A 24,832-nucleotide genomic window follows, 5' to 3' on the forward strand; every position below is an offset into this window, starting at 1 on the left:
AGATCCAATAAAAGCATGTATTTAGAATAAGCCAGTCAAGTAGAAAATTGATTCATTAATCGGATAAAACTATGTGGCTAAATGTTCTATATAGCTGGTAATATTCGACGGAAGATCAAAAACGAGGAATATGTAAATATATTTCTGAGGTTCGGATGGTATATTTGCTCGATAAGTCCGCGGTCACACTGGAGGGTGTACGCGCGCAAACCCGCCGCCCCACTAATTTTTATTGTTGTTTATATTGTGTATTCCGCACAGTATCTGGTCAGCTGATCACAGGAAAGATAAAGAATAGGATGAACCTAAAAGAGTAATTATTGTTATTAGTAGACTGGCGTAGCCTGGAGACTGGGTATGGATGCGTTTATTAGAAAGGAGCTGATCCTCAATGCAGGCACAAGCCTCGAAAATGTCGCCCCGCACTGCATCAAACTATTGGATTGGCTGCTGGACTGCCAAGTGGAGATCCAATTGCAACAAAAACTCCTCAAGCTGACGCCGAATCTAATCGAATCGATGATGAAGGCCACCATGTATCTGTTCGAGTGCCACGACCGCTTCGGTGAGGCTCTGGCGGAGCGCTGCAACTCCCACAGTTTCTACGCCACATGCTCCAGTCTGGCCGAACGCAAACAAAGCATCAAGGAGCTGTGTGCCGGCATAGTCAGTACGAGGAAGGGCGAGGCGCATGCCGCGTTGCTCCACTTGATGCACAAGCCCTTTGCGGACGTGCAACCGGCGTGGAGCGTCATCAGGGAGCTGGACTGGGCAGCGTTGCGTCAGCCGGCTGCATTCGACCCAGCCCAAATGATCAGCACCGATCTCCTGCAAATGCGTCGCCTGGTTAAGCGCATCTGTCGTCTGTCCACGCTCCAGAAAATGGAAACCGCTCTGCACCGTGCTCTAAAGCTGGTCGGCTTCAGCGTGTGGTTGTGTCTATTCCGCGAGCCACGACACAGCAACATCCACTCCGATTGCCATCTGCTGCGCCACATGATCTGTGATATGCTGGCCGAGAGCCAGCCAGCTGCCCCCTGCTGTGACTTCCTGCACAACATGTACCTTTTCCTGGAAAACCCATCCAATGAGCCGCGATTTTGGGCTTGCCTGGACCATGCTCGTCTGTCTGGCAGCCTCATTGCCTACCTGATTGGCTACTGGAATCGTCACATGCCATACTTGGACCAGGACGACATGCAAATCACGGCCGATGCTCCACCCACCGTCACGGTCTGCCCGGCACTGCCCTTAGACGAAGTGACATTTCTCACCCACCTTTTGCTGACGCCCCGATCGCCCTGCCGCGAGCAATTCCACTTGCAATTGCGATCCCATTCCATGGCCAGCCAGCTGATGGAGCTCCTCAATAAAGTTGCATTTGTGTACAGTTAAGGATTCGGTTTCGGTTTATTGTCTTCGGGCAGAAATTCGCAGTTTCCGTCCACCATTTTGATCACCTTCTCGCCCTTCTCGGCCAGAATCTCCTCGATGTTACGCTTGCCGTTCAGATCCGTGAACCAATTCAGATTGTCGGCTATCAGGTGATGATTGGCACAGCCCTCGCACGTTACGATGACGACGCCACGCTGATAGGCCACCTTTGAAATGGTCTTCATGTTGCGCGTCTGGCAGATCTTGCAGGTGTAAATGAGCTGCATTTTCGTTTGCAGCTCGCCCAGCGGTATGCTGTTAGTGGCCTTGTTTTCGCCTGCATCTTTCTAAAAGATAACCAACCAAAGACATAGAGGAATGAATGGAACGTATCTCAAAGGGACTGTAACATCCTGAGACTTACGACTGGTTTCCCCCTGCACGTGCATGTGTTCGTGCCGGTCCAAACAGGAACAGCTGTAGTGCTGGACGCCAGTCTCGTGGGAAATTGCACTTGGAACTGGAAGTGACTGTGCGTGCGTGCCTCATTTTGTGCTATTCTTGTAGCAACTTGTAGCGCCCGCCGGCCCATGCCAGCAGAAAGATTGTACAACTGCCTGAATGTGCTCATTATGCCCCGAATATTATTACACGAAAGCGAGGTATATGAGAGATGGAATCGTTACAGCTGTTACAACACCAACTAGTGATGTACCTTCTTGTGAAATAGCACAAGCCGTGTGCGAAGAGCGCTTTGCTGTGAAAGTCAGAGGTATATTTTTTTCAGTATGAAACTCTTATCCAATTGGCGGAGAATTGAAACGAAGTTTTACTCTGAAATTATAATTTGTGAAAATCGAATCAGCTGTGCTCGTGGTTATCCAACACTAGCACCAAATGTTATAACGTTTCTTTACTTGGATGCAGTTTATTTGCGTAAATTCACAGTCACAGTTTCTGTCACGACATTCCGCTGCAGGGCTAGTGATAGGATTTATCGATTCTGCGATTCTTACAATCAATAGTGATATATATCGAGAAATCTGTCAGCTCTACCAAAACAGTCGCAAATCACATATTTTCGAATCGTAAATCGTTGGAATTTCTGGGCAGAAAAACAAATTATATAAACCAAAGACGCAATGGCAACACGTGTGGTGGCAACGGCAACGGTGCGCGCGCTAAAGGGACGCAAATTGTTACCCACACGGGCGGCCCTGACCCTGGTAAGAATCGACAGAGCGTGATGAAATACGCGCTGATGAAGTAACAGTCTATCTAGTCAGCCATAATTTGTTGTTGTTTATCAATTGCTTACCCTATCGTCCCTCCAGACCCCGGCTGCGGTCAACCGCATCAAGACATTGCTGCAGGACAAGCCAGACTTTGTAAGTGAATCGCAACATCGAAATCATGCCATCAATCAAAAGCCTTTCTCCTGCAGATCGGCCTGAAGGTAGGCGTACGCCAGCGGGGCTGCAACGGCCTCTCATACACCCTGGACTATGCCAGCAGCAAAGGTGAGTACGCCAGCACGCACAACGGCGTTGCATAGAAGCGAACTAAGATTCTGTTTTTCTGGATCTGTTTTATCAGCAGACAAACTAGACGAGGAGGTCATCCAGGACGGCGTGAAGGTATTCATTGACAAGAAGGCGCAGCTCTCATTGCTAGGCAAGTGGTCCCTTGTTATGTAATCTCCAACCTACGAATTAATCAACATCTTGTTTTTGTTCCTGTTGCAGGCACGGAAATGGACTTTGTGGAGTCGAAGCTGTCCAGCGAGTTCGTGTTCAACAATCCGAACATCAAGGGCACTTGCGGCTGCGGCGAGTCGTTTAGCATGTAAACAAACTGGCTCTGGAGCCGGCAACACCCGCCTCGCAGCCCCCCAAAGCTTATGCATAACGACGGTCAGGTGCAGATCCTACCCCACAATATGCCCCTAGCCTGTATCTGTATGTAAATTCTATTTCGCAAACGAATTCTAAAGTTAAGTTGTGTTTTCTGTAGTTCAAATTTAGTTGTATATTGATAAAAACGATTAGTCTCTAGGCAACCATTCAATGTCTAGGCGATTTATCTACATGATATAAGTGCGCCGGCTTTGGTCTATTTTGCACATTATTTCTCTTTTAGACACCTAGTTGAATACAAGCAAGAAACGAATCTAAAACAAATCTGCCTCTCGTAATTAAAAACTGCATCCTTAAAAGGGATTCAGGGGGGAGGGTAAAGGAGCTCCGCCGTTCATCGCTGGTTCAGGCCATGGACGCCAAACTCCTCGTAGTCGTCGCGCGTGTAGACAAACTCTTCGAAGTTGGGACTGGTGGCCACCTCCCTGCCGCCGTACCAGGCATAGCGGACAGGATCCTCGGGGCAGATGAGCGACACCTCCAGGTCGTCGGGCACCAGGGCGCGCAGATCCTTCTTGAGGCGAGGCAGGAAGCCGGGAAACTGAGCACAGCCGCCCACAATCAGGATGTTGAGCAGGAGCTCCCGATGGGCCTGCCAGGGACAGGCCTTGAGGCAATCGGCGACTGCCTCCGGTATGCCCACCTGGTGGATGCCAATGTCCGACGGATTGAAGAGCAGCTCGGGCACGGTGAAGCGTTCGTTGCACAGTGGCACTGTCTGCATGGTTTCCTCGTCCATGCGGGGCCGCCCGGGTATCCGAACATAGCCACGCTTGATTGTCGTAAAGTCGGGCAGGACATAGTCGATGGCCACCTCCTTGCGCTTCTTCTCGCACTGATGCACCCGCATGGCCTCCTTGAAGTCCTCGGCCACAAAGCAGACATCCTCCTTGATCTGGTTCACCACGTGGCTCTCGTCCATCATGTTCAGCTGCCGGTAGGAGATGAGTTCCTTGAGGTGATTGGTCAGCGCCTTGCCACCCATGTCGATGCGACGAATACCCTCGAGCACACGCCTGCCCAGGACAAATGGCACAATGTGGGTGAAGCTGTAGCCCACATCAATGATAATACAGTTGAGGGTCTGCATTGTGGTGCGCTCCTCGCTGTCGGCGACATAGTTAAAGGCCGCCAGATCGGCTGCCGTCGTCTTGTACATGCCGGCCACACGGTACTGCTCGAAGAGCATCTCCAACATGGCCTCCTGCACGCTCGGGAAGTTCATCTGGGGCTCTGTTATAACTATGTTCCGGTTGTCCAGGCTACAGCCGATGCCCTCCTTGCTGAAGATGTAGTCCCACACGGTCTTCTGGGTGTCCCAGTTGAGCAGATAGCCGCGCTGAAAAGCCAGGATGTAGAACAGGGCAGAGGTATCGCGGCAATCCTCAATCTGATTACCCACAAACGCCCGCCGCCGCTCGCTCTTGGCCTTCATAATACAATTCGGGACCACTCGCGGCTCCTCCTGGTTGGCCAGGCCCACCTTGGCTGTGTGAGCTCCATTGTCGAGCACCACAACTGTGCTTGCCATATCTCTATAACATTGTCTGCTAGTCTGCTCTGACTCTCCGAGATAATGTTAGATTGGAGTTTTCTCCTGTCAATTTTTGTCCGTCTTTTTACGATGTCGCTGAACTGGAGAAAAATCGATGTTTGGGTGCGCTGCAAAAATCGATGTTTTTTTGATAACATAGATTTACAAAAGCGTCTTAATAGTTAATAAATGTCACGTCACGTATGTGCGAAAAATGCACTCGTCATGGTTCTGTTAAACAAAATCAGCGAAAATCTGAAAATTATCGATGTTTTCCTGCAAGGGGTTATACAGCAGCGAGGTTGTCCATGGAAAGAGGCAATTGGTGTGGACGACAAGGCTTCTATGAAATTATCACATGTGGACGACATAATAATGATTTTTAGAACCAAAGAACTGGAACGAACCGAAAACCGTGTTAATTTTCTTCGAAATCAGAAAAGTGGTTCCGTTGATGACATATCCCACAAAAATATCCATCAATTTTTGCAAATCAAGAAAAAATATCGCCCAAATATATATATCGATATACTAATCGTACATCAATTTATCATCGCTAATTTGTTTACTTTTTTTTCTCGCGTAGCGGAACCGCAACCGGCGCTTTGATTTTTTAAGATTTTTTTTTTCGAATTTTTTGCCGCAGATTAATGTAAATTTACGCGCCATTGTGGTGTTTTGTGGCTCTCCGTGTGCATATGTATCGAAAATGCCGAGATTAGCGGCAAAATGCAAAATGTAAAGGGCGGCAACAATATTCAGTGCAAAAGAAGTGCGTGCCAGCAGCGGTAATAAAACACAAGCGAGTGGAGTGCCAAAATAAAGCAGCACTTGTTGGAGTTCGTTTCGTGTCTACGAACAGAAGCGTAAAAACCGCAGAGAAGCAACAAGTGGCCATACACGGTGAAGAGAGAGAGCGTGCAACGGCAACGACAGCGAAAATGTGCATATGACCATTGGTTCCTGAACACCAGTTTCTCCTCCCTATCTCTCCCCATCATCCCCGATCATCATTATCATCATCATCATCATCATCATCGGCAGGCCCCCACATCCACATCCACGTTCAAGTTCAAGTGCAGAGTCTTTGAAACATGCGTAGACCAGTCGCCGCGTTGAGCCGCAATCATTACTTCGTCATTGGGCTGCTGCTGGGGCTCGTGCTGAGCTGCTACATACCGGAGGACATCTGGGAGCTGGTCCAGCAGGAGGAATGCCCCCAGGAGGCCGCCGAGAATCTGCTGATCGAACGCTTTGGCCAGGACTTTGAGCCGCATCTGAACCTGATCAACAAGCCGCTGGCGGCCAAAAAGCCGGTGAGTCCTCTTTTTCCACTTGAATCCAAAATCGAATTTGGAATGCTGCCCAAAAAATGCAAATATTCGCGCTCCGCCATGACTCGTCGTCGCTGTTGCCGTCGCCGTCGCCGTCGTCGTGCACATGTCTCATGTCTCATGTATCAGGGAGTCCACTGATAGCAATTTATTGACCTTCTTGCTTATCGCGCGCTCGCTACACCGCGCAACATCGACCATGTTTTTGGCAATGGCATACGAAAACGAGGAAGCGAATAGTTGTCAATCCAGTTGTCACCCTCTTAGAGGGTATCATTTAAAGAAAGAAGCATCTCCAATCCCATATTCTTGACACAAAAACTCATCCTGTTTTGGGAAGGAAACCTCAATCTCTTCTTGAAAAACTAGGGAAATTGCAATGATCTGCTTAGTATTTAGATTCTATAGATTCGTGATTCCTTAATCCTGTTGCACAGTGTGCTGTTGTGTGAAAGAGTGCCGTTATTCGTTTTGCGGGTATCGGCGTCAACGTCAGCAGCGGCTCACTTCAGACGTCACTTATTTCTTTATTTTTTGTCGCTTAAAATGATTCCCTTATCGATAGGGATGACACTTGCACGCACACACGCATACACTTTGCACCTCATTGAGCGAAATGCAGGGTGTGCGTGTGTCAGGGTAGGGCTTTAAGCTCTTCGATTTGAGCTCTCGCTCTCTGTCTGCACGCAATGCAGGCGTGTGCCTCTGCACCCGAAAGAGTGCCGACAAAGAGAGGGCCTCACCGTGTGCCAGTACACCTTGGCGGGAATGAAAGAGAAAAGCGGCCAGGCTCTCTCACTCCCCGGGCACCGTTTTGTACAGTTTGTGATGCACTGAGCCCGAACCACCCAATAAATTCCAGACGATCGCGTGGTCTCATAAATTCCATTTACATAAATAAACTCATTAAATAATATGCCTTAAATTACATAAATGTTAACTCGATCCATCGGGCGATTATAAATACATATACCCATGATCTGTGTGTGTGTGTGTGTGTGTGTGTATGCAAAAATCGAAAGCAGCGAACAATTAATTGAATTAAATAAAGTGCGCGAAAATACGAGAACAAGAAGGTTCCGTTCAGGAGTGCGCCTTGCCCTTAGCCGAAGCTGGAATGCCCTGGAAGGTGTTGGAAGTGTTTCCACGCATTCCAGTAGTACTGTAGTACTCCTCTGCTCCTCCAAAGACAGTCAGAGATGTTCCTTTTCGGCGACCAGCGCCATACCAAACGCTGGGAGCCTGCTTTTATTCCCGTTACTCAGTCAGTACGGCTCCTCCCTCCGCCAGAGGGCGCACACTGCACCAGGAAGAGTGTATGAGAGAGAGAGAGAGAGGAATGGGATCTGCCAGATATGGTTTTTTTCTTCTATTTTCTCTTATCTTTAAAACTGTGGATATCAACTTGGTATTCATCCATTATCCATTGCCCGGCATACTCTTCCCTCCCAGTGGACACGGGTCCCATGAAGAGCTGCAAATCCATTGAATATTTTCCATATGCCTTGAGGTTTTCCCTCCTCGTGTTTGGCATATTACGAGTGTGTCTTTCTGTTGTTCCTTTTGTGGATATGCCAACGTTTGCGTTTTATCCGACGTGCAATCAAAAATTACTGTCCGCCGAAGTTTAATAATTTGTTGCACGTTTTAGTTGTTGGAACCGATTTCTTGCCTCCATTTAGGGGGGAAATAAAAGTGACATTAATGTGTCGCTGGGGATGTCGAACACTTTTCGATTGTCGCCGCGTGTGGAATACGAAAACAGATTTCCCTGAAACTCGAATGTTGTCATCCCCTCCGTAGCGCCCGAGACGACCTAGATAAAGATTCCTTCTCTTAAAAGTCTTGAGTCTTCCAATTCAGAAATTCAGGTAGAATGGACTGACTTTGAGGGATTATTGCGGCCGATTGGGGTCTACCTTTTGGATGAATCTCAAGTATTTCTGATCTATTCTACATCATAGATTTCAGGGACAAATCTACGTGCTCTACCCTGAATACCCTGAAATAATTGCCAAATCCTCTCTCCTTTGTGGGCCCGAAAATCGCTGCTCGCGGACTCGAATCCACGATTTGCATAACACGCGTTTCGGATCGGATCGGATCGTCTTTTCGAGACCAGGAGGGCAGGGAGGGGAATGGTGGGGAGGGGAAAATGCTTACTTGAGTTTCTTGGCGATTATAATGGGCTTTTTACGAGTCGCACATGGAGTTTCAAGAGTCACTTTTTTGTATATACATAATTTTTGTATTTTTTTTTTTAATGTGCGTAAAGTGTCTGTGTAATTATTTTAGTGAGAGTGTGTGTGTGTGTGTGTGTGTGTCTGTGTGTGTGCCCATGTGTCCGACCAGACGGAAGGTTGTGATGGTTGGATGGATGGATGGATGGATGGATGGACAGACCGAGAGATAATGTTTGAAACTCGTTCGCATTCGCATTCGCATTTTGAAAATTGAAACTCTGCCTTTTGGGGTGGGGGGGAGGTCGGAGGGTCTTGGCAACTGGCAAATACCCTGTAATGGCAAAAGAGCACTTGAAGGAGGACGTTTTCACAGATATTTGAGCAGGAAAATAAATGGTTACTCATTGATCATCGAAGATATCCGTAAACCATTGAAGAATCCTCTAGTTCCTCAGATATTCCTGTGGATACAAACCCGTAGCTGTGACGGTGCTACCCTTTCCGCCAAGTGTATGGCAAGATTATACTCGGACAAAAGTCGTTTTCGTTGGGGTTTTCGTTTTTGTTTTCATTCACTTAATAAAAGAGACAATAACTGCGTTTGCCCGCCGCAAACAGAGAGATCCGAGAGTAAGTATTACCCGTAGTACGAGTGTATATACACGTACACGTCCATCTGTCCGTATAATGGTGCCACAGACGTGTAAGAGAGTCGAGTGGGGTACAGACACAGACACAGACACAGACACAGACAGCCCAGGGGTCTAAGTGGCTTAGCAGCGGACACAGAGACAGACGGACGGACAGACAGACGGATAGACGTTCAAGTGAAATCAGAGACGAGACCCCGTGTCTCGGGGCACTTTGAACTCCAACGATCGATGGCCAGATCTAGGCACCTGTCTATCCTGCCCGACCCACATTTCCCCCCTGACAGATGCTGGTTTTCGATTTACAATTCGATAGACAAATTTGGAGTTTTACTTTCTGGCGATGGCGCTACTTTTCGGTTTCTTTGGGCGTCGCCACATGTCCATGATAATGCGTCAAAATTTTGCCAAAAGCTGCGAGAAAAAGCTAAACGATCAGATCAACATGGAGCTAAAGGCATGCCACCAGTATTTGGCAATGGCCTACCACTACGATCGGGCCGATGTGAGCTCCCCGGGCGTCCACAGGTTCTTTCTGCAGGCCAGCAACGAGGAGCGCGAGCATGCCGAGAAGATCATGAAGTACATGAACAAGCGGGGCGGCCTCGTCCGCCTGAGTGCCGTTCCGGAGCCGATACCCTGCTTTGCCGACACCCTGGCCGGCCTGAAGCACGCCCTGGAAATGGAGCTGGAGGTCAACCAGCACCTGCTCGACGTGCACGCCTTGGCCGGGCAGGAGAACGATCCCAATCTGTGCGACTTCATCGAGGCGAACTTCCTGCAGGAGCAGGTCGACGGCCAGAAGGTCCTCGCGGACTACATACGGCAAATGGAGCGGGCCAAGGACGATCTGGGGGAGTACCTGTTCGACAAGTACCTGTCCTCCACGGCGGGCATGCATCCATCCAGCGATGCCAAAGGACACTGAACCCACCCCACCTCCGTTTTGTATTGCCAAAAATTCATTTCGTGCCTTTGAGAATAAAGATTTCGCGACTTATCAGCCGCTGAAGCGGCACCAGCAGCACCAGCAGCAGCGGCATTAAGTCTATAAATAAACCCGCTTATCAAGTGTACAACAATACGCACCGACGCGCACCGCAACACTGAAGATTTTTTAATTGAAAAAACCTCGAACCCGTTCCCCCAGCCCCCGCCGAAAAGGAGGGAGCACCACATCGATTCGCATTCGGATTTCTTCGATTGCCTTGAATTTATGACGTAGGAAAAGAAACACTCGCTCGTGTGCTCATAGACGAGTGAATCAAAGGAGCTACGAGGCCACGAGGAACGCTTTGCAGCAATCAAAGAATGGCTATTATTGGAGAATGAATAAACAGTTCCAGCGCTGAAGATTTTGCACCCGAAACACAAAAAGTGGGGGAAACAATCCAAAAGATGGTATCCAGGGGGGCACGAAGCCTGTTACACACGTCAGATACAGATACCCAAATGACCGAGGAGTGCTGTTGCAAAGAGAGTGATAGTGGACGCTCTTTCTTCGCGGAATACCGAATACTTTTTACTGAAGCTGAAGAAGTGTTAAAGAACCTTGAAAAAAAGATCCCTATCTTGCCAGCTTCGAATCATTTAACGATCGTTGAATCTTCATATAGAACACAAAATTGCTGCTCGATTTTAAGATACCCGGGACTCTGGAAGATGTATCTTCAAAGTGCGCTGCTCAAAGAGTCAAAGAGCCGCGCCTGTGGCTTATTCTGGCGATGAGAATGATCCGATCTTGATGTCTTTCTGCAACTAAGTGGATATGATTATGATCTTAATGATTACAAATCAAAGATCGTTCACCTTGGAGTCGGATTTGAGTAGATCTTCATAAAAGACAGCTTCTGAGCCCATCCAAATCGTTCGTCCACAAATGATGCTCAAAAGAGTGGAGTCGAACGATCATTAGAGATGTCAGAGATCAATTGGGTAACAAGATCATCGATCATCCGCAGCAAAAGCTGGAGATATCTAAAAGATATCTCGTAGGTTCTCTAGAAGAACAATATCTTGAATCCACAATTAAATAATCACTACATCTGTCTCTCTCTCTCTGTGTCTCTCTTGAGAGATCTGTAGAGGGCCCCCATGCAGCGGGCTTAATGGATGCATCAACTGAGATCTTTGAGATCGAGATCCGACTCCCTGGAGTTGTCTCTTGTCCGTACTTGGGATTGAAATCTCACCCAGAACATGGGCCCGGGCCCGTTGAGCGAGCGAATGAGAGTCGTTTACGTCTATGGGTCTATGGGTCTATGGGTCTATGGGTCTACGGCTCAATTGAAAAGCGCGTCGCATTTCCGGCTTAAGGCCACAGCGATGGGGTCTCGGATCGGCACGGGGCGGGGGCTATGTGTGTCCTCAATAAATTGTTGTCATAAGCGCTAGACAAAGCCCCGCCTGGTCTTCCGCCTGCCAGTCTGCCCTCCCGTTTCGGGCTCCCGTTAGACGCGGTCTCTGTCGCTGAGAGTCATCGTCGTCTGTTGGCGCACTTGTCCCAATTAAGATTTTCGTCCAATCCAATACAATTGTCATTCCATCCTCCCCCCCGCTGCTCCGTCCCCCCGCCTGAGAAGACGAGAGCTGAGATTCAGACACAGCTGCGGCGAGCACACGCCTCTGCCAGCTTATATACCTGATATCTGAGCTGATCTGCGTATCTAGAGATGTATATATACACGTATAATGAGTGGAAAGGAAGAAAAACAAATCGTTGCTGATGGAAATTGCTTTTAAAACGAGTGGAATTATCGATGATCGCTGCTGTGGGACAGCCCCAAGCCAAATCTCGTATATCCGTTCGCTTATGCGACATTTATACAGCGAATCAACACGTCACGAATGCGCCTCTGATTTGCGTCTCACCTCGCTTGAGTCATGGGCTAAACTTGAACTTAGGACGCGATAAAAGCCGAACCTTTTCCCCGTTTGGAAGGCGTATATATATGGCCCATCATCGTAGTCGGCACTGGGTGTAATAAATCTCGAGATAACCTTTTTTATATGGCAACTACTTGAGTTCTGTGTTTGCCTTGAATGGTGGGGGTGGGGGCGGTGGGGGAAACTCTGGGAAAAGTTGGGCCACCTATGCGTCCTGTATTGTCGCCGCGTTCGCTCTCTTTGTAGCGGACTTTTGCCTCAGAAATGATTCCGAAAGCGGCATCGGGCATCGCCCTTGATTGAATTGATTCATTAGTTGCCGGATAATGAATAAATCGAAATGAATTATTCATTCGCTGAATTCCATCAGCATTCATTTGAGATCTGTTCATTAGTCCCAAAAGAATTTACCTTGTAATTGATCGATTCTTCGGCACTTTCAGCACTCTGGGGATTCCTTTTTGCAACTGTGGCAGAAGTGAAGGAGGGAAATGTACTCGCTGAGAGGCCCCTTTAGGATTCTATTACCGGGGAATAATGCGGTACAGTTTCTGTGGAGTGAACAACTGTACTTGTGTTGGGGGAGGGGGTGCATACTCGGGGACACTTCTCGGTACAATTCTGTCCCGCTTTAGTGATCACTCGCTCAATCCTCTGCTCTATCGCTGCATCCCGGCTCTTACTTCACTACTCTCTCGCTCTACCACTCACTCGCTCTAGTGCGCTCTCGTTGCTCTGCTCTCTCGTTACACTCCTGAATCGCTTGACAACTCTCTCGTTGCACTGATCTCTCACTCGCTCTAGTGCCCTCTCGTTGCTCTGCTCTCTCGTTACACTCCTGTATCACTTGACAACTCTCTCGCTTGAGTGCAGCCTTGCCATCTCTCAGTGTGTTTTTCAAAGGTTCAAAGACTTGGAGGGACAATGACTTCGCGAAGACTTCGACCCAAGGCAATGCAAAGACCCAAAAGCAGACCCAAGCAGATCTTACATACTTGTGCTTTGTATGTGCTATAGAAAATCTCTTATTCTGGGAAACCCCACGTGTTCTTCTGGGCATTCGACTAATCCAAGATTCCATTTTCCATGCCCTGTAAAAGGCGCCACACAGATTGTCCGTCCGGCTATCAAAGGCCGCCCCCACCCATTGTATCCCACGCCTATCCGATCCCCAAGTAAACAAAAATATAAGCCATATCATTGTTTAATTAAATTTGTGAAATAGAAATTGAAAATGCTGCAATGCCTGCCCCTGCCCCTGCCCTGAGCCCCAGCCCCTGCCCCTGCCCCAGCTGGCTTTTATGGTTTATGGATGACGTTGTCACCAGCTGCCGCTGCCGCTGCTTCTGCCACTGCCACTGCCGCTGATAAGAGTCTCCTAACCATCGATAAGGTTCTCACTGCTACCTCCACCCCTGTCGTAGTATCGGTTTCAGTTTCTTCAATAAAACTTTTGCTTGTTTTAACTTTTAACTCTTGTTGTTGCTGTTGCTATTTCTTTCCACCCCACTTCCGTTGTTTGGTTACGTCACAAGGCGGGGTCTGTGCGTTTTATCGCCGGGGAAAATTGCCCACGTGCCCAGCGGGAGCCCCTACGAAATCCCCCCCAAAAGTGGAGAAATTTCTGCTCGCGAATTTGGAGGATCATCGGTGCTTTCTGGGTGGGATACATATGAAGGGGTATTCTTTTCAATTGAGGAAATCTATGATTGAAGGGCCTAGAAGGGTCTAGAAGGGATATTCCTCGTTTCTTCGAGGAGTACCTTCTTGTATCTAGAGGTAAACCCATGACTATTTCATGGCTAATCTATGGAAAAAGGATCATTTAGAGGACTCATCTTTGGAACTGGTGCCAAACCGTACTCTCCTCCCAATCTTCAGGGGATCTTCCGTAATGGATCTTAAATGGAAATTTAATTTAAAAAGATGAAACACCTCGATCCATTCGGGTGTTCGGGTGTTCCAATATTCAGGTGAATCAGTTTTTGTGGCTGGCCTTGTTATGGATATGGCCAAAAAGCAAATAAAGGGGCGGGGGAATGGATTTGGATTGGGGCTGGGGATTGCTTTGGTTCGCCGAAATCCCATGCATCATTCATTTTTGGAAAAGCATTTTTATTTACCCAACAAAAAACACACACAACAACAAATCCACACGCGAGACTCGGGGGAGCGCAAGAAATATGGCTTTTTGCGGCATTTCTGCGGTTGTTGGTGTTATTTTTACCCGTGGTTTACCTTTCCGTCCGTATATTTACACACACGGAGAATTTGACGATTGGCAAATGTGCGTGAACTCAATCCCCCTCCGCGCACCGCTCCGCTCCACCCCCTTACTCACTCTCTCTCTCTCTCTCTCTCTGGCTCTGGCTCTCTTTGAATATGAGGCACAAGGTCGGTCCATAATCGCACACCCCCCTCACCCTCTAAACCCGCGTACTCTCCGAGTCCATGGCAGGCTGGATCGGCGGTAATTAAAGCATGGAGACCGACCCCTCCGCCTCCCGCACGGCTTACTGCATATATGTATCTACGATTGCGAATCGGATTGAAAAATTGATTTCCCAAACCCGATCCGACCAGTACCAGTGCCCCAACAGACCAGCCTTCTCCTCGGAGGCCCGGCCCGGCCCCCCCACCCCATAATGATAATGATTACACCGCAGCTAATTGGTGCCGCTAACGAGTGCGAGTGCGAGTGCCAGTGCATTAAGTTTTTCCACTTGGGTGACACTTGACATCAGTTCGCTCTGCCGCTCCACTGGTCTCTCGGTGCACTTGGCCCTCTCGCTACACTTCATTCTCTCGCTACACTTCACTCCATCGCTACACTCGCTACACCCATCTCTCGCTACACTACGCGCTCTCGCCTCACCCATTTCCCGCTACACTACTTCGTCTCATCAGTTCTCACTCGTTCCACCAAGAGACTCCCTGCTACACTCGTTCCTTCCATGGATCTCTCGCTACACCACTCCCTCGTCGAAGTGTGGCCCTGTCCTTGTCAGAAGAAGTAATCTGGCTCTACTCCATACCCGTTACTCGGTCAGTATGGCTTCCCTCCGCCAGAGGGCGCACACTGCACCAGGAAGAGTGTGTGAGAGAGAGAGACTTTTAACGAGGAAGCGTGTGGAGGGGATCTGCTAGATATGGTCATTCTCTAGATTCTATGATTGTTCCTTTGTGGGGGGGATTCACTTTATATTGGACAGTTTGCTTTGTGGAGTACAAAAGGGAGGATTACCGAGCCCAAAAGCCGCAATCTGTCCCGCTTTTCGCTCTTAGTTTCCCCTCATTGTCTCTGCCAAGTTCTCCTCTATTCCGAGGGGCCACTGTAACAGGTATTAGTCGAACGGTGACCCTGGAGTGCTGTGTGGCCGCTGCTTTACGATGCCATAAACCTGAGCACTCGAGCTGCTCTGGTGCTCTGCTGCTCTGGTGCTCTGCTGCTTGTTTGCCATTTATTGAAACTCTATTGAGAATGATTTTTAATTAGCCATAATATTCCTGTAAACCGAACGGCAACGCCCCCCCTGGCAGCAGCGGCAGCACTCATTAGCAGCCGCCTCTGCGCCTCGCTCCCCGGTCCAATCCCCCCCCCTCCCACCACCTAGCCGTTCCGAACCGATCCCCTGGTCAAACATTTTTCCATGGCCTGGTGGCTTGGTCCAAAGTGCTTGCACAACTGTTGTTTGCCTAACGAGGTAGTGCCCTCGACCGACCCCCGATGCGGCGGCAAAGGCAGCGGCAGCGGCAGCGCCAAGGGGGGGGGCAGTAATTTGTGGGGTGGTGGGGTGGTGCGGTGGGGCGGCGGTGCGGCGCAACCTTGCGTGCACCTCTTTGGGTTAATGGGCGGCCAAGACTTGCATTTGGGCTTGGCAAATTACGGGCTAGGAGCACACACGGAGGCACCCACTCCGATGCAAATTTCCACAGCGAAAAGTGCCTTCAAAAATGATATGTTCTACGCCCATCCATTAGAGGGAAGGTTACGCAAATAGCTTGGGGAAGCAGAATGGCGGAGAAGGGGCGAAACAATACCCAAAGATCGTTCCGAAACCTCCCAAAAGCCACAGAAGAAGCCAAATAATCTACGAATTCTTGACATCTGTTTGCTGGAGAGCGATCTTCTCTCTCAAATCGAATGATTTGTCTCTTCTCTTTCGTCTGGCACCTTCCACTGGATCTTATAATAATAAGCTTATGATATATGTACGTACCTCTGATAATATGACACGTATTCCTCGCTTGTGTTTACAATCGTCCCCGGGGAGGTGTTTTCCCAAGGGGAGAATATGGTAATGGGCGGATCTCCAGTGTCACGCATTCCTGTCTTTCGATTATCGCAGGACTATCTTGGAATAGTAAACCAATATTCTTCTCATCGCTTCTATCGGGCTGCCATCAGAGAGATCAGAGTTCTTCTCTCTCTTAAAATCTGAAAAGAACATCATCGATAAGGAATAAAAGTACATCGATTTGTCTCAGTAAAAGATCAGAGCTTCAGAGCAAGTTTTCCTCACAGAAGTGTCAGGCAAATATCAAGAGTTTATCCCTTTGAAAGACCCAATCCCATGAATGAGAATACAAGGCCCGTCCAAGGGATATTACGAATAGGTATTTTACATATTATAATCCATCGAATCACATGGCGTGTCCCTCCCTCTCTGACAATTGGGATTTCTTGGAAACGGAACTACTTGTACTTTTATTTTTAGTGGCAAAAGATAATGGATAACCCATCCCCCAGCCGCCGTGCCTCGCAGGGGACTTCCTCCACTTTTGAACCGTCATCGGTAATCGTAAAACTACAAAATAAAAACCTCTTCGAGTGGGCAAGGGACAGACAGCGGAGGCACTCGACGACGGGGCTTAACTCACAAAAAAAAAAAAAAATTAAGAACACCCTCGTCCGATGGGGCAGTCGCTGAAGTACACACACACATAATCTGCCCTAAGTACATAAGCGTGGGCCCCGAAAGATCTTAATTGGACAGATACTCAGCTATTGCGAGACCCTTAAGGCACACGTGGGTGTGTCTCTGGTGTCTGTGTCTATAAATAAACGAGGGGTACTCGCATAAGTGACCCCAAGCATGGGATCTTGCTTGGAAATATGAGAGAAAGTAGAAGTTTAAGGCTATATCTTTAAGTCCAGAGGAAAGACTCCCCAAAGAGTCGTAGAACTCTGCGCTAAAGTGCTCTCAAGATCATCTAATTGTAAAGCTGTAGGGGAGCCCATGCTTTCGATTGCACGATCGATCGTACGAGCACTCTTCTTTCACATTGGGGATGGGATCTGGCATGGAAAGGCATTCGAGATGTGGCGGGGCTAACGAGCAACGATTATTACCCCCAGCCCCCATATTATCCTGTGTACTAATTGTTTCTTGTTTTCGGATAGGTTAAAAATGTGATACGCCCACGCTACTACTCCTCGGAGCTGGGGATCCGCGAGAAACTGTTCATCGGCGTGATGACCTCCCAGGAGCACATCAACAGCTTCGCGACCGCCTTCAACCGCACCACCGCCCATCTGGTGAACAAGATCAAGTTCTTCATCTACGCGGACAGCGTGAAGACAAACTACAAGCTGAAGAACATCGTGGGCTTTGCGGACACGCACGAGAACCGGCGGCCCTTCCACGTGATCAAGTACATTGCGGACAACTATCTGGAGGAGTACGACTACTTCCTGCTCGTCCCGGACAACGTCTACGTGGATGCCCGCAAGCTGAGCGCCCTGCTCTACCACATGAGCATCACCTTTGACCTGTACATGGGCGGCACCCACATCGGCGTCCCCTCCAGCGAGGGGGACGGCCCGGCCGGCTCCGGCTCCGGCGATCGCAACTACTGCTCCCTCGAGGCGGGCATCCTGCTCAGCAGCAGCGTCATCCGCAAGATGCGGAACAACCTCGACCGCTGCGTCCGCATCGGGATCACCGGCGATCACAGCGTCAATATCGGGCGGTGCGTCAAGTATGCCAGCCATGTGCCCGGCTGCCAGGAGAGCTTTCAGGTGAGCGGGAGGTCATGGAGGTGCAATTAATGGCAGATCTTTCACAGTTTTCGGGATACTGAACGCACAGCTGTTGTCTGCGTTTCACAGTTTTAGAGTCACACAAAGCAGGGGCAGAGAGAGAGAGACAGAGCGAGACAGAATTCAGCTTCTTGTTCGTTTCGTTTGTCGTGTGATGTTCTTTACACGCTTCCAACAGCCGTTTTTATTCTATTTATTTAAACAATTTGCCGTTAACTAAAAAGACACACACTCATACACACACACACACACACGGGGAGCACTCGGACAGATCTCGAAAAAAAATCAGTTCATTGATATTACACACACACGCACGCACGCACACGTACACGCACACAACACTCGTGCAGAACAGTGTGACCCTGAAAAGGCAAAGAAAATAAAAAAGAGCAAAGCACACACACACACAGAGATCCATTCGTGAGCGATGCGTAAAGAGGAGATGAAACTGAGAAGAAGGAGAAGAGGCCAATGCTGCAATGCCGAAGCCTTTGATACCCTTCTGGTGGGCTCTGGTGGCCCGTGGGATGTCCAACATCTTCTCCGAATCGTTGGATCCTCCGTCTGCAGAGGGTATAAGAAGACGAGGCAACACAAAGCAGAGCCATGTTCTTGCTGCTGCCGCCTGATGCTTGTGCTTGTGCGGCGTGGCAGTGCCCCAAAAGGCGAGACCAACACGGTCCACGATCCACGATCAGTGCCCCAAAAGGAGGGAGGGGGGAGGGGCACACACTTGATGGACAACAGTTTATTTAATTTCCAAGCAGCAACAAAAGAATTTCCAAGCAGTCCAATATTCGTAAGTGGCTAAATGAAATGCGAGCAAGACTGTCCATTAGACGGATGGACAGGGGACAGACGGATGGACGTGGGATTGATACGCAGGCGGCAGGAGGGCGACTGAGAGCCTTACAATTTAAATGCAGGCCTGGGAACTCTGGTAGCGGTTTCTTTAGAAGCCTACGAGTACGTGTGGAGTCATCCAACGAGTCTTCATCTATCCAGATATGCATAATAGATAGCCCCATCCATATACCTAATACTTAAGGGTATCCAGCAAAAATCACGAAAACTTCTAACCCAAATTGATTCCTGAATAAATAGACTCTTAAAAAGAGGAAGGAGGGAGCCTGGCAGGCAAAGGCAGTCTTCCAAAGAGATCTTCCAAGAGATCATATCTTATTGTGTGTGCCTGAATGTAGAGAGTTCCTGGAGGAACTGATCCATAATTCCTTTAATTCCTTCCCACAAATGACTACTCAAAATCGTGATGAAATTAATTTCTTGTGCGAATAAATGTGGCCATTCAGCCAGGATCTTTTGGGTTTCTATTTTGTGTGCCTTAGTCATTATCATTTCTGATTACTGATTTCTGGATTCTGCTTACTCTGCTAATTTCCGCGAACAAGCAATTGCTTTTTTTTAGCATAAACAGGGCGCCCGCCCTGCCCAAGATCGCTTTTCGATGTTCGAGTTTATCATGTTCTTTCGGGTTCTGTTCGATTGGTTTGTTTAAATTTCGTTCTGCTGGGTTTATTTATGTGGCAGTGGCAGAGGCGGAGGCAGAGGCAGGAGATGAGGCTCTATTTGGTGGCTGAAGATTTGAATACCCTTTCGTTTCTTGAAGCACTATGGAATATGCACTCTTTGATGGCCCTTTCAAACATCTCCTATAAAGCGTACAGCCCTCATGGAGAGGGTATCACGACGCCTGGTAACAGCAGCATGTCATGATTTATGTACATCTTCTCCCCCTCTCCACCCCCCTCTCTCTCTCTGTGTGTGTGCGTGATCCCTCTGGTGTGGATCTGCGGTTGTTCGTGTGTGTGAAAGCAGCATTTCCCTGAAAATGCGCTAATGTTTGTATATTTGCACTTCTCGTCGCTCCTCGCTCGTCTCTTTTCGCTCGTCTCTCGCTTCGCTTAATTAACTTGCCCAAGAAGTTTATTTAACGGCAGCTTCAAACGGCAGTCCGCTGCAGTGGCCCCCCCTCCCCCCTGTTTGTGCCTCTCATCTCTGTTTGTCGTTTGTCGTTGGGCACTCTCCTCTCCCACACATCCGATTGTCGCACTCCTCTCGTCAGTCTTCCTCTCGCCACCTTGGCCCTTGGCAGTGTGTGTCCAAGAGAAAGAGAAATTGGCAAAGCAGAGGGATTTTGTTTTCTTTGACGACTTGTTTGATGAGAGAGAGAGTGGGAGAGAGAAGTTTGCTGTTGCACTAGGCAAAGAGAGCGCGTTGCGATTGCGGAACACCATGAATAATTGCATCAAGGACGCTGTCTCCGAGTCGATTCAAAAGCGTGTCTATGAGAGAGGGAGAGCAATTTGAGCAAAGGAGTTGGATCGACCAGTGCAAGGTGTCTCTTTGTAAGGTGGAGAGAGGAGGAGAGGAGTGCTCCGTGGAACCCCATGGCTATTCACCTTGGCCAGAGAAGAGTGCCAAAGCCAGAGCCAGAGCCAGAGGCAGATCTCTTTGCCGATCCAGTGACAGATCTTCTTCCCATCCGAGCCGACTCCGCCGTTTCATTAGTGCGAATATGTTAATTTAATTATGCTCCGAGCAGTCTGCAGCTTTTACGTGTCGTGGAACGCGTAACGAGAAGGAAGTCGATTGTCTGCCCTTCCATTCCACTGCGTTCGGGGCTCTCTCTTTCGTTGGCTCAGAACGGGGCTGTGCCGCCGCCAGACTCTTTTGACTTGGACTTCCTCGCGCTGACCTTGACCCTTCCCTCTCTTGCAGGGCATGCGGCAGTACAGCTACGCTCTGAACACGCCGGGGCGCCAGCGGAGGGACTTCAGCGAACTGGCCAAAGAGGAGGCGTTCCGGAATGCCAGCACCGTGTATCCCGTGCCGACGCCGGAGGACTTCTACCGCTTGCACGCCTACTACTCAAAGGTAAGTCCTTGGAGGTGCCTTCCCACGAGAATCCTCGCCTTAGTCCTTATCGAAATCGAAATCATCTCTGGTCTCGGCAGCAACACCTGGAGACGGTGCAGGAGCGGGGCTATGCGCTGGAGCAGAAGTCCTATCGGATCGCCAACGGCAGCATCTCCAACAAGATACTCGAAATCCGCTGGCCCCTGGGCGTGCCGCCGCCGAGTGCGCCGGAGACACGCCACGACATCCTCATCTGGCAGATGTTGAACGAGACGCACAGCTACCTGCCCAACGGGAACGTGGAGCACGCCGTGGCGCCGCTCACCCGGATCGAGGCCCTCGACTTCGCCAAGGTGCTGGAGATCGCCCTGCAGTACGCGGCCCTGAAGCATCCCGGCCTCAGTTACCACAGCCTGCACACCGCCTACCGCAAGTTCGACGCGACGCGGGGCATGGACTACCAGCTGCACCTGAACCTGCAGAAGGGGTCGGGCCGGCGGCGGCGACTGTTGCTCAAGAGCTTCGAGGTGGTCAAGCCGCTGGGCCGCGTCGAGGTGGTGCCCTCGCCCTATGTGACGGAGAGCACACGGATCGCCATCCTGGTGCCGGCCTTCGAGCACCAGGTGCCGGACGCCCTGGAATTTGTGGCCCAGTACGAGCGCCTCTGCATGCAAAACCAGGACAACACATTCCTGCTGCTGGTGAGTCCTGATGCAGTCCTCCAACTCCATGCTTGTCGCTTATCGCTAATCGCCCACAGATCTTCCTGTACCGCCTGGACTCGCCCAGCAAAGGCGATGAGGATCCCTTCAAAGGCCTCAAGACGCTGGCCCTCGACCTCTCCTCCAAGTACAAAACAGATGGCTCCCGCATTGCCTGGGTGTCCATTCGGCTGCCCGAGCAGCTGAGCGAGGCTGTCAGGCCCGAGGACTGGCTGCTGCACGCCTCCATGTACGGCCCGAAGCAGCTGCTCAGTCTGGTGGTGGCTGACCTGGCTCTGCCCAAGCTCGGCCTCGAGTCCCTGGTGCTGCTGGCCACGCCGGGCATGTCCTTCAAGGCGGACTTCCTCAACCGCGTGCGCATGAACACCATTCAGGGCTTCCAGGTGTACGCGCCCATCGGCTTCCAGATGTACCCCTGCCGCTGGGCGCAGTTCTGCAAGGAGTGCGAGGCGTGCGACGTGGCCCAGAGCAGCGGCTACTTCGATCGCCACAACCACGATGTGATTGCATTCTACAGTCGCGACTATGTGCAAGGTGAGTGTCCGGCTTCCAAGGTCCACAGGGCCACAAAGGCGACACTGACACTCCTCTCTTCCATCTGCATTTCAGCGCGCAAACTGCTGCATCCACAGGGACTGCCCATCATCCGCAGCGACCTGGACATCGATCAGCTGCTGGAGCCAGCGTCCCAGTCCCGCCCCGAGGGCGTCGAGAGCATCCTGGACATGTTCGTGGCCGCCCAGCACTCGGTGCACATACTGCGCGGCGTCGAGCCCAATCTGCGCTTCGGCCACGATGTGCGCAATCATTTGGGCCGCGGCAGCACACTGCCGGAGCAGCTGCCCGAGCAGTGCGGGCGGGAGCAGTGCATCCACTTGGCGTCGCGCAAGCAGATCGGCGATGCCATCATACGCTACGAGGACAGAAGTATTCTCCACAAATAGCCTGATCCAGCTTCAGCTCCAGCTCCAGCTCCAGCGCCAGCGCCAGCTCCTGCCTGTTATATCATCAGTTCCTTTTTAACATATTTCCATGAATGAATGAATGATTGAGTGATTGCGTGAATGGGTGAATGGGTGGGTGTATGAATGTCAAATAGATCTAGATGCAGGACTTATACAAACTCTTATACTCGCATTTTATGCCTCCCCCCAAGGCTGAACTGGCAAGCAAACCTCCAGAAACAGAAACAGAATCGGAATCAGAATCAGACATTGGAATTCCGTACTCTCGTGTATAAGCCCTGCAGCGCAGACCTATCTCAATCCACTATAGTGTTTAGTCCTTAGGCAATTCCTGTTGTTGCTTGCTTTTAAAGTGAAACTTTCAATGCTCAAAATGGCAGCCAACAAACCCAATTTGTTGCATGTAATATACGATAGATACTATCTTTACGAATGGTTGTGTGCACCCATTTAGAGCTGCCAAAACAAATGCCACATGTTCCGAGAGGGCCATTACAAAAAACGAAACAAAAGAGAAAGAAAGAAACATTCGATTTTCGCATGTAAATATTTAGCTTATTTGTATCTCTATAATAACGAAAGAATTCCTGTACGAATCCATTGACTCCTAGCTAGGAAATATAAGTGTTATACATACGTGTCTGTATAATAGTGGTTTAAGTGAAACGAAACAACGATATACATTTGTGGCTGTAGAAGTGCCCCCGGCTTGCCTTAGCTCTCACGCTTTCACGCTCTCTCCCTCGCCATGCCAAAATAGAGCGTAACCAGCATTGTTATACATATATACAGATATATTACATTAAGAGAACGAACCACAGTGTGTCTATTCGCTTATGGGAATGTACATACATACGTGTGTTTCATTCCCATATTTTTGGCCTCGCATCCAGCCCCCGCCCCCGCCCTCCCCTTCGCATAGATCATCGAATAAGAAGTCTGCTGCCAGTCCAATGGGTCCAATGTGTTTTTTGTTGTGTGAGAAACATTTTATTTATTACAAAACGTCAACTGCGGGAACACCATCTTGTCTTGTATAGTTTTTAGTCATACGTAGAGTAGATTATGATACTAGTTCTATGTAGGAATTGTTGTTATTTTGCAGAATAATACAATAATACAATGTGTATGTGTGTATGTACAATATTCTTTCGTTGTTTTAGTCCTTGCTCAGCAGGAAACTGAGATCCGCTTGGGGTGGCAGCTCCTTGGATCCCCCATCGCTGCCATGAATGAGACGGAGAGGGGTTAACAGTGAGGTGAGGTAAGGTGGGTCACAGGCTTCGGGATCCTACTTACGATTGGAAAAGCTTAGCATTCCGATCCCCCAGGAGGGTGGCCTTGTTGCCCTCGACCCGCACACTGGTGCCCTCCCGGAGGCCGAGGACGGGCCGGCAGTGGTAGGCCACAAACTCCGCGATTCGCTCGTCCCGCGTCTCCCCCTTGTGCTCGCTGTTGGGGTCCGTCTCCAGGTAGTGAGGATTGATGTTGAATGGGACAAGGCCCAGGGCCTCGAAGCTGGGCGGATGGGCCACGGGCATGTCGTTGGTGGTGTGAATGGAGCTGGTGGCCACATTGGTGCCCGCACTGCTTCCCACATAGGGCATACCGCGCTGCAGCACCTGCTCGCGGATGGGCTCCAGCAGCTGCAGCTCGTAGAGGGTGCGCAGCAGAACAAAGGTATTGCCGCCGCCCACAAACAAGGCCTGCGCATCGCGCAGCGCCTGTCCGCGGTTCTCCTTGGTGTGCAGCCCCTCGACATCATAGCCCCAGGGTGCAATCGCATTCCGCACCAGCGCCGTATACTTGTCGTGATCCCTCAGTGCATACGGCACGAAGAGCACCGTCTTCACGTTGGAACTGAGAGGGAAAGCGAAAGTATTTTTGAAGGACCACTGGAAGACTGTTCCATTGCTTACGCCTTGAAGAGATTCTCCAGCTGGGCGCGAGCATGCTCCAGATACCCATGGCCGTGAACTCGCGAAGAGGAAAGTAGCAGCAGATTCGGCACGCTCATTTTAGCTTCCAGTTGGGTTGTGGGCTGTGGATTGTGGGGCCGGGCCGTCAGCCGCAATCTTATCGACACAGAGATTAGCAGAGTTTTATGATCCCCCAAACCCCAAAGCGGATAGAACCAGAGTGGAATCGAACTTTTTCTGGAAAAGTGCATCCCTAGGTGTATATCGATAGCAGCTGTGAGCGTGAGATCGATTGCAGTTGCAGTTATTCATCGCATCGCAAATAAATAAGGGCTTTCGATGCGTGCTTTTTTCCAGATAGAGAGGGCGGGAAACAAGGAGAGTTTTTGTAACGCTCAGGTGGAAGGAAGCCAGTCCACAGCCAAACAC

General features: G+C 49.8%; 7 protein-coding genes across 8 annotated transcripts; 4 read left to right on the forward strand and 3 right to left on the reverse strand.

Annotated features, from left to right (window-relative positions):
* The first annotated feature begins 184 nt into the window (after positions 1-184).
* LOC4815840 (uncharacterized) lies at positions 185-1,570 on the forward strand. The gene has a single exon (XM_001355649.4). The coding sequence runs from the start codon at positions 358-360 to the stop codon at positions 1,393-1,395; it is 1,038 nt and encodes a 345-aa protein (XP_001355685.2). The 5' UTR covers positions 185-357; the 3' UTR covers positions 1,396-1,570.
* On the reverse strand, positions 1,387-2,365 carry LOC4815802 (DNL-type zinc finger protein). The gene is made up of 3 exons (XM_001355648.4): positions 2,208-2,365; positions 1,799-2,131; positions 1,387-1,721 (listed from the first exon to the last, which is right to left on the reverse strand). Exons 2-3 carry the CDS (start codon positions 2,003-2,005, stop codon positions 1,392-1,394), a joined length of 537 nt encoding a protein of 178 aa, XP_001355684.3. The 5' UTR covers positions 2,006-2,131; positions 2,208-2,365; the 3' UTR covers positions 1,387-1,391.
* Positions 2,366-2,392: 27 nt separating this feature from the next.
* Positions 2,393-3,470, forward strand: MagR (Iron-sulfur cluster assembly 1 homolog MagR). 2 transcript variants are annotated; one of them, XM_033383980.1, is made up of 5 exons: positions 2,393-2,600; positions 2,709-2,762; positions 2,819-2,894; positions 2,971-3,048; positions 3,120-3,470. In XM_033383980.1, the coding sequence occupies exons 1-5, from the start codon at positions 2,517-2,519 to the stop codon at positions 3,221-3,223; spliced, it is 396 nt and encodes a 131-aa protein (XP_033239871.1). In that variant the 5' UTR covers positions 2,393-2,516; the 3' UTR covers positions 3,224-3,470. The 2 variants fall into 2 exon arrangements, with proteins under 2 accessions (XP_033239871.1, XP_001355683.3); XM_001355647.4 differs by having other exon boundaries at positions 2,395-2,600; positions 2,974-3,048.
* Arp6 (Actin-related protein 6) lies at positions 3,383-5,063 on the reverse strand. The gene has a single exon (XM_001355646.4). It carries the CDS (start codon positions 4,819-4,821, stop codon positions 3,625-3,627), a length of 1,197 nt encoding a protein of 398 aa, XP_001355682.1. The 5' UTR covers positions 4,822-5,063; the 3' UTR covers positions 3,383-3,624.
* A 306-nt stretch (positions 5,064-5,369) lies between these two features.
* Chpf (Chondroitin polymerizing factor) lies at positions 5,370-23,630 on the forward strand. Its single transcript, XM_001355643.4, has 6 exons — positions 5,370-6,140; positions 17,282-17,899; positions 20,660-20,815; positions 20,896-21,498; positions 21,558-22,053; positions 22,129-23,630. The coding sequence occupies exons 1-6, from the start codon at positions 5,919-5,921 to the stop codon at positions 22,461-22,463; spliced, it is 2,430 nt and encodes an 809-aa protein (XP_001355679.3). The 5' UTR covers positions 5,370-5,918; the 3' UTR covers positions 22,464-23,630.
* Positions 9,248-10,023, forward strand: Fer3HCH (Ferritin 3 heavy chain homologue). Its single transcript, XM_015185851.2, has one exon. The coding sequence runs from the start codon at positions 9,335-9,337 to the stop codon at positions 9,917-9,919; it is 585 nt and encodes a 194-aa protein (XP_015041337.2). The 5' UTR covers positions 9,248-9,334; the 3' UTR covers positions 9,920-10,023.
* On the reverse strand, positions 23,494-24,645 carry LOC4815749 (probable alpha-aspartyl dipeptidase). The gene is made up of 3 exons (XM_001355642.4): positions 24,404-24,645; positions 23,784-24,344; positions 23,494-23,707 (listed from the first exon to the last, which is right to left on the reverse strand). Exons 1-3 carry the CDS (start codon positions 24,499-24,501, stop codon positions 23,644-23,646), a joined length of 723 nt encoding a protein of 240 aa, XP_001355678.4. The 5' UTR covers positions 24,502-24,645; the 3' UTR covers positions 23,494-23,643.
* Positions 24,646-24,832: the final 187 nt, after the last annotated feature.

The sequence above is a fragment of the Drosophila pseudoobscura genome, chromosome X (assembly GCF_009870125.1).
Source record: "Drosophila pseudoobscura strain MV-25-SWS-2005 chromosome X, UCI_Dpse_MV25, whole genome shotgun sequence".
NCBI lineage: Eukaryota > Metazoa > Arthropoda > Insecta > Diptera > Drosophilidae > Drosophila > Drosophila pseudoobscura.

What these genes read in the sequence shown, in the direction of transcription:
- LOC4815840 (XM_001355649.4), top strand. Translation starts at nt 358, where the DNA reads ATGGATGCGTTTATTAGAAAGGAGCTGATCCTCAATGCAGGCACAAGC.
- LOC4815802 (XM_001355648.4), bottom strand. Translation starts at nt 2,005, where the DNA reads ATGAGCACATTCAGGCAGTTGTACAATCTTTCTGCTGGCATGGGCCGG. An exon ending in CGTGCAGGGGGAAACCAGTC is followed by an intron (nt 1,722 to 1,798) that starts GTAAGTCTCAGG and finishes GTTATCTTTTAG; the next exon opens with AAAGATGCAGGCGAAAACAA.
- MagR (XM_033383980.1), top strand. Translation starts at nt 2,517, where the DNA reads ATGGCAACACGTGTGGTGGCAACGGCAACGGTGCGCGCGCTAAAGGGA. An exon ending in TGCAGGACAAGCCAGACTTT is followed by an intron (nt 2,763 to 2,818) that starts GTAAGTGAATCG and finishes TTTCTCCTGCAG; the next exon opens with ATCGGCCTGAAGGTAGGCGT. An exon ending in GGCGCAGCTCTCATTGCTAG is followed by an intron (nt 3,049 to 3,119) that starts GCAAGTGGTCCC and finishes TTCCTGTTGCAG; the next exon opens with GCACGGAAATGGACTTTGTG.
- Arp6 (XM_001355646.4), bottom strand. Translation starts at nt 4,821, where the DNA reads ATGGCAAGCACAGTTGTGGTGCTCGACAATGGAGCTCACACAGCCAAG.
- Chpf (XM_001355643.4), top strand. Translation starts at nt 5,919, where the DNA reads ATGCGTAGACCAGTCGCCGCGTTGAGCCGCAATCATTACTTCGTCATT. An exon ending in TGCACGCCTACTACTCAAAG is followed by an intron (nt 20,816 to 20,895) that starts GTAAGTCCTTGG and finishes TGGTCTCGGCAG; the next exon opens with CAACACCTGGAGACGGTGCA. An exon ending in ACAACACATTCCTGCTGCTG is followed by an intron (nt 21,499 to 21,557) that starts GTGAGTCCTGAT and finishes AATCGCCCACAG; the next exon opens with ATCTTCCTGTACCGCCTGGA.
- Fer3HCH (XM_015185851.2), top strand. Translation starts at nt 9,335, where the DNA reads ATGGCGCTACTTTTCGGTTTCTTTGGGCGTCGCCACATGTCCATGATA.
- LOC4815749 (XM_001355642.4), bottom strand. Translation starts at nt 24,501, where the DNA reads ATGAGCGTGCCGAATCTGCTGCTACTTTCCTCTTCGCGAGTTCACGGC. An exon ending in CTGGAGAATCTCTTCAAGGC is followed by an intron (nt 24,345 to 24,403) that starts GTAAGCAATGGA and finishes TTTCCCTCTCAG; the next exon opens with TTCCAACGTGAAGACGGTGC. An exon ending in AATGCTAAGCTTTTCCAATC is followed by an intron (nt 23,708 to 23,783) that starts GTAAGTAGGATC and finishes CATTCATGGCAG; the next exon opens with CGATGGGGGATCCAAGGAGC.